This window comes from Paramisgurnus dabryanus, chromosome 12, assembly GCF_030506205.2.
Source record: "Paramisgurnus dabryanus chromosome 12, PD_genome_1.1, whole genome shotgun sequence".
In the NCBI taxonomy this organism is placed as follows: Eukaryota; Metazoa; Chordata; class Actinopteri; order Cypriniformes; family Cobitidae; genus Paramisgurnus; species Paramisgurnus dabryanus.
In genome coordinates, this window is record NC_133348.1 from 26,786,843 (window position 1) to 26,793,486 (window position 6,644).

Consider the following 6,644-nt stretch of genomic DNA (forward strand, 5'->3'; position numbering starts at 1 on the left):
TTTCTTACACTTCTATGTAAATATATACCCGTAAAGATAATTATTTTTAGTGTAAGTAATGCTAATGTCCATTTTATTTAAAATATGTATACAGTACCATGTATTTCATAAAACAATGTATTTTATAATGTACCTTTTTATACTTTATATAATTGTTATGTGGCTGCTGTTTGTGCAACAATGCAGAAATGTGATTTTAAAATAAATTATGATTTTTTTTGTGTGAACTTTTTTGTTCAGAAATGATGAAACGATCAGCTGTCATTTTTTAAGTAAGTAAGAGTTAACCTGCACGACTGGTAGTGTGTTTTATTAAAAAAGCATATAAATAATAGTTGTGTTTAATTAACATTAACATTTAAAGTAACATTGCAACACAGACACAAAAAGTTGAAATAACTTTATACCTTGTGCTGAATTGTGAAATAAGCTGTACAGAATGTTTACCTTTTTGACAATGGGATGCTAAACAGGTCCTAATATGTACCATTTAGGTTCAGATAGGTCCCATTATGCACTTCTAAGTTCTCAGCATGTCCCTTAGAGGTAACAATATGCACCTTTTAGGTACAAAAGTTTACTTTTTGAAAAGTAAACAACTTTGTTGAGAGTGTTCTGTATTATAAGAGTCCTGAGGTATATGTTCACATAAGTGATGAGGTGATAAAAAGCGAGAGGCAATACATCAAACAAACCTTATTCTTATAGTTTATTTATTTATTTATAAAATGAATATACATGATTTGCATAGCAACTAGCTACCACAGGTGCCAATATAAAATCTAAACTGCTGTAATCTAAAAATAACAAGTAGTATAGATTTGATAATAAGACTAACAAAAAGGGAACTTAAAGTACATGTCTATTAGAAACAATAATATATATACAGTATATATAAAACATTTATTAAGCTTATAAACATATTTTAAATCACTTATTGTTACACATTCAAGATAAGAGGGGGTAGTGTTTGGGGAACCTGTTTGAGTTTATATTCGTATCGCCCTTTGGTGTCACAAGGGGCACAAGAATTAACAAACTTCATCTTTAGCAGATGCAACAGGTTTCCTATAAAGCTCTATAGCAAACAGAGATGATTTATATGCCAGATACCGGCAATAGGTTGGATACATTCAAGGCCCCTTAGATGCAATACCGCTTATAAACATTGTGTCAGTACAAACAACGGTCAAAATTTTGTTCATAGATTTTTAAGAAAGAACTTGTCTCAATGATTTTGATTTCTTTTGAGTTCAGTCTCAGGAGCAGTTCTTCACCTTTCTGAAGCTCGGTATCCACAAAGAATTGGACTTTATTATGACAGAAGGTCAGAGACTCTGTGATCTCGTTTTTGGTGGAGTCATCTGTCTTGCTTGATGATTTTTTCATCAAACGAATAGTATTCTTTTCAAAATGTGTTTTTCCTTCTTCCATGACGATCTCACCGTAAATCAAGTATTGCCCTTCTTTGGGTGCTGTAAAGTTTATTTTTCCTGTTAAGCGAAGCAAAAAGAAGCATAGTTAGAGTTACTACGGTTAGCGTCTTTCACTTTGGAATCACCCTCTTGATTTAAAGTCTGCATTATTCGAAAAATTATCACATAAGGTGCTTTGTATTTGATCTTATCAGATGCTAATCCGTCCATAATATAATTACACACGTGGTATATAAATGCAATGTGAAAGGCTTACCATCAAATGTGACTGTTGCATTGATGGCCAGCCAGTTTGGATGATCGCTACATTGTGGACAATCCTGTGAATGAGAAAAAAAAACATTATGCATTTCATCCTGAATCTGTTTTCATTTTATATGTTGTTATGATCTGTTATTTGGTCTGTCTTATATAAATTGTATAATAAATATCAAACTGTTGCTTGTTGTTGTGCAGATTTGAAGTTATTGTTTGTTATTATATTATACGTAGATGCCTTTGCATTTAGCAGCTACAGCAGGGCACTGTTTGTATACAACTAGCTAAGAGCAATACAAAGCTCGAATGAACAAAACTGGTAAAAATCATCCATTACCTTATAAGATAAGTGCATCCAGATAAAGCCTCCGATCAGTCCCATCACCAGCAGAATAATCACAGGCACAAAGACCTTGTAGAAGACCCCAAGCCTGAATTTGTTTTTGTCCATGGGAATCTGAATGGATTCTACTGAATCCTCAACATTACAGATGAAGTGAGTTGTTGCCATCATGAATGAATAAATGACTGAGATGATGATATCCATGTTGTCCCAGTTCCTTATATGCTCAGGGTCTGCCCACTCATTAAGCGGAGTTCCCTTACAGAAACCAAAGAAATCACAGCCAGCTACGGCATGCATCCAATAAACCAGGAGTGAGAGAGATAGTTGGGATTACCCGTACACCCACGCTGGCAGGCATGTGCATGCACAGAGGAACTGTTACGTATGATCTCTACACTCGAGCTGAAATCTTTCAGCACAGAAGAGAAACTCTTTTATCTTGTCACATCTTTTATTATGGTATAAAAAGTCATAAATGTGCAGCTGTAAACCTCACAAAGGTGGACCATGTTTTCTTTTGTCATCATCAGGTTATGAACAGTAAAGGCAATGCAAGTTCATGGTATACAGAAGACAACGTGTAGCTACATTGTTTTAAATTATTAAACACAATAACAATCTTAATATGACAAAATACATGAAATGACATGCACTTTAGTGGGAATGGGCTACAAGTTTGCTATTCCAGCAAAAATCTATTTTGGGGTGGTTTTTCAGACAGAGCTTATCCAAGTCCCAGACTAAAATGCATGTTTGAGCTGCCTTCATTTAAAAACACCTTGCACTGACATATCTTACACTTTAAATGCTTTAAAAACTGTAAAAAAAAAAAAAATGACTATTTCAATTTTAACCTTTGTCTAAAGTGGATCACAAATCAAAACTTAAAATACTGGGTTGAATTTACTTGCAAAACCAAGTTGTTTTTAACATCTGCATTTTTTTACCATAATAGGTACTGAAGCGATAGCACAAAGAGGATCTGCCCAAATCTGCACCGAAAATGGTGTGGAGGAGATCAAACGTCACAAACGGTCAGACAGCCTCGACACGAGGTTAAGCTGTAAGGCAGCACAATATTTAGGCTTCCTAGAATTGTGTAAAAAGAGGAAATGTGTCACTTTTATGTATTATGACCGCCTAAAGATGAAATAAAGGATGAGACTGATCATTTCTGCAAACATAAGCATTTCCAGAAGGGAAGTTGCCTGAAACGAAAAACAAAAATCAATAATTTCCATACCAACATTATTCTCGCAAAAGTGCAGAATTGTAAATGTTATGGATAGTGTACAGTTAAACTACTAGTCCATTTGCAAGAAAGTGTTTGTGCAGTAAGGAATGATGACAACAGTAGCTACTATTTTCGATAATGCAATGCGTTTCCTTTAAATTCAGCTTTTTAGAAATTGAAGAGATCTGTGAATGATGCACATTAAAGGGAGTTTCAATTTACCTGGAAAAACAACTATCATTGCAAAACAACTGTGTGATATTTTTAAACAAGTATGCAATACAAAAATGTGATACCAGTCACATTAGTCTTCATTTCTGCATTATTTTTTTATAGCATTAACAGCGCTTGTAAAGACTTGTTTACTGTCTTGCATGTTGAAATATTAGATTGCATATTCGTCTCATGTGTACCAACCAAGATAGATGTGAGGGGGAGGAGAGAAACAGAAAGTTTTTAGTGAGAGAGCGCAAAAGATTAAACATAAGTGTCACATGTAAAGGGGAATTCTCTGTGATGTTGCATCACGCTGTAGTGAAACCCTTTAAAAGCAAGTTTCATCATCACTGACTCAATGGTGTTTCCTCATTATCCAGTGGCCAAACAAGTGCCTGGGCCAAAACTGTCTAGACACGCCCAGAGAAAGTCCCACACACACATTCCTCCTACACTTTACCTGCACACATGCTGACTGCGTTTACAAACAGCAGCTTATTCAGTACTATGTAAACAGAATCTGCAATGTAATGTAAATAAAAGTATTGCTTTTTATTACCCATGTATGAACGTCAACACTTTCTCATACAAGAAAGTGTACTTTGATCCTTTAGCAAGGTTTGAAAACTTTTTCTATTAAATATTTTATTGTTAATTCATATGAATAACATCAAAAGCAAAAGTGGTGAACTGTACAGTCTAATAGAATTACATAAATACAAAACGTGTGCTTTGATGATTTGATTATATAATTTTGTAGGGTCTACACCTGCTGAAGTGCGTTGGAGTCACATTATATTTCACGTAAAACATGCTAATGACGATGCAATACTGCATACTGTCGTTTAAAGAAATAGTTCACCTATATATGTCAATTCTGTCAAACTTATGCATTACTTTACATTACTTATGCCATTCCAGATGTGTATGACTTCCTTTCTTCAGCTGAACCCAAATAAATGTTATATTAAAATTGCATCATGTTATCTTACATAGAAATCAACATGGCAAAGCTCTATATATAACATACATTAATCATTAACATAATCCATTGGTGGGTTAATATCCAACCTGTCTTCTGATGCAATGCGAAACGTTTGTGAGAAAAGCTTATTTAGCAATCAGTATGTCATATATTCATACAGATCCCTGCACACTAAATTTTTATTTTAATCAAAACATTTTAATCACACAAAAAAAAATTGTTACATGATTTTGATGTACAACTGGGATGAATGAGGGTAAGTAAATAATTATTGGGTTAAAAAAAATATGCAATACTTCCTTTAAATGTTTTGAGGCTGAAACCAGATAACCATCAGAACAATGCAAAAGATTCAATACTCAACTAATTCCTAGCATGCTGTGAGTCAACTGTTCTCCAATTGTATGTATTTTTTTTTTCAATTTTCAGTTGAAAGATAACCTGATGGTCCAGGATTGCATCCTGATACTTATAAACTGTTTAAAGGCATTTTTCATCCTTAGAAAATATCATAGAAATGATCTCTATGCTGAATTCTCTATGAAAACCTTATCTTGTCTAGCCACCTACTGTAAGCATTCCAAATCATGGGGACGGGAACTGCCTAGCTGACACATTGCACACAAAACTGCATTGACATTAAGGCATTTAGCAGACAGCCTTTATCCAAATTCGCTTACAAAAATGTGGAAAACTACGGAGCCCTGGAAGGCTCCTTGGTAAATATTTTTAAACCACACTATTGCGTTCCCACGCAATAATTTTACGTCCCCTCGCAATACTTTTTGCGTTCCCACGCAATACTTTTGCATTCTCTCGCAAAACTTTTGCGTTCCCTGGGAAACTTTTAAGTTCAAGTTCAAAATAAAGTGGTTTATAGAGTTTTATTTTTAACTTGGACTTAAATACAAAGAAATACAATATAATTATTTGATAACAGTAGTTATATATCTACTAAGAGCGGACATCAATGATGCCATATGGTGTAGTGCTGGGTACACGGTACGCACAGAGTACCCACTTCTTTATTAGATGGCATGGGGTAGCCTATATTTACTTCTAAATTTGAAATTTGAAATATTAATATTGGTTTCAAAATGATCTTTATGCTGAGAAGTCAAGCAGCATAAGTTAAGTGACAATACTAGACCATTTTGGAGTGAACTAAATATGCAAGACTAGTCTTAAATACAAAGAAATACTGTATAATTCTTTAATAACAGTAGTTATATATCATATCTTCAAACAGGGGGCATCAATGATGCCATTGCCTAATGAATTGCCTCAGGTGACGCTGTGAAGCGCTGTGGTTTCTCGAGAAAACAGTAGGCTGGAACGCAAAAAGTATTGCGTGGGAACGCAAAAGTATTGCATGGGAACGCAATCGTGTGGTCTAAAAATATTTACCAACGTGACCCTTTGCATCCTTTGAAGCTGCATTGAAACTGCAATTTTTAACTGCATTGAAACTGTGAACTGTTGAGGTCAAAAAAGGCTATTCAATTGAGAAAAATCCTGGAAATGTTTTCCTTAAAAAAAAAACTCTTTTTTTCTCGACTGAACAAGAAGGACATAAACATCTTGGATGACACGGGGGTTAGTAAATTATCTGGATTTTTTAAATAAAAATTTAGTATTCCTTTAACCCTTTTGCCAGGGTCAAAGGTCTGGCAAGACTAGGAATTGGCTGGTTGGCCTAACCTCCTTACCTCCTGTTGATGGATGCTGGAACTACACCCTTATGAAAGCACACTCTAAAAAATGCTGGGTTATTTTTAACCCAGAGTTGGGTCAAAAAGGGATGAGCCCCTTGGGTTGTAATTTAACTTATGCTGGGTTGTTTCGATCCTAAATCCTTGATTTCACATCTAGGCCAGTGCTGTACAGTACATGAATTAATCCATCTCATAATTCCATCATGATGTCAGGGCATTAGAAACACATCAACCATTAAATTGCAAAGTAAATAGAAATGACTGTATTTTACACCTAAAGGTACAAATTTTACTTAATTAAAACAGACACTATAAAATGAGACACAGCGAATAATATACAAAAACACGTTTGAAAGGTATTTAAAATAAAGGCAAAAGAAATCGCATAAATGGTTCTTGAAAAAGCATACCAAATGTATTGAAGAATCAAAGGTTAACTAATTCTTTTGTTGAC

At 34.4% G+C, this 6,644-nt stretch overlaps 1 protein-coding gene across 1 annotated transcript; it reads right to left on the reverse strand.

Annotated features, from left to right (window-relative positions):
* Positions 1-489: 489 nt before the first annotated feature.
* On the reverse strand, positions 490-2,368 carry LOC135738691 (uncharacterized). The gene is made up of 3 exons (XM_065256745.1): positions 2,032-2,368; positions 1,693-1,756; positions 490-1,493 (listed from the first exon to the last, which is right to left on the reverse strand). The coding sequence occupies exons 1-3, from the start codon at positions 2,335-2,337 to the stop codon at positions 1,174-1,176; spliced, it is 690 nt and encodes a 229-aa protein (XP_065112817.1). The 5' UTR covers positions 2,338-2,368; the 3' UTR covers positions 490-1,173.
* Between the last annotated feature and the right edge of the window lie 4,276 nt (positions 2,369-6,644).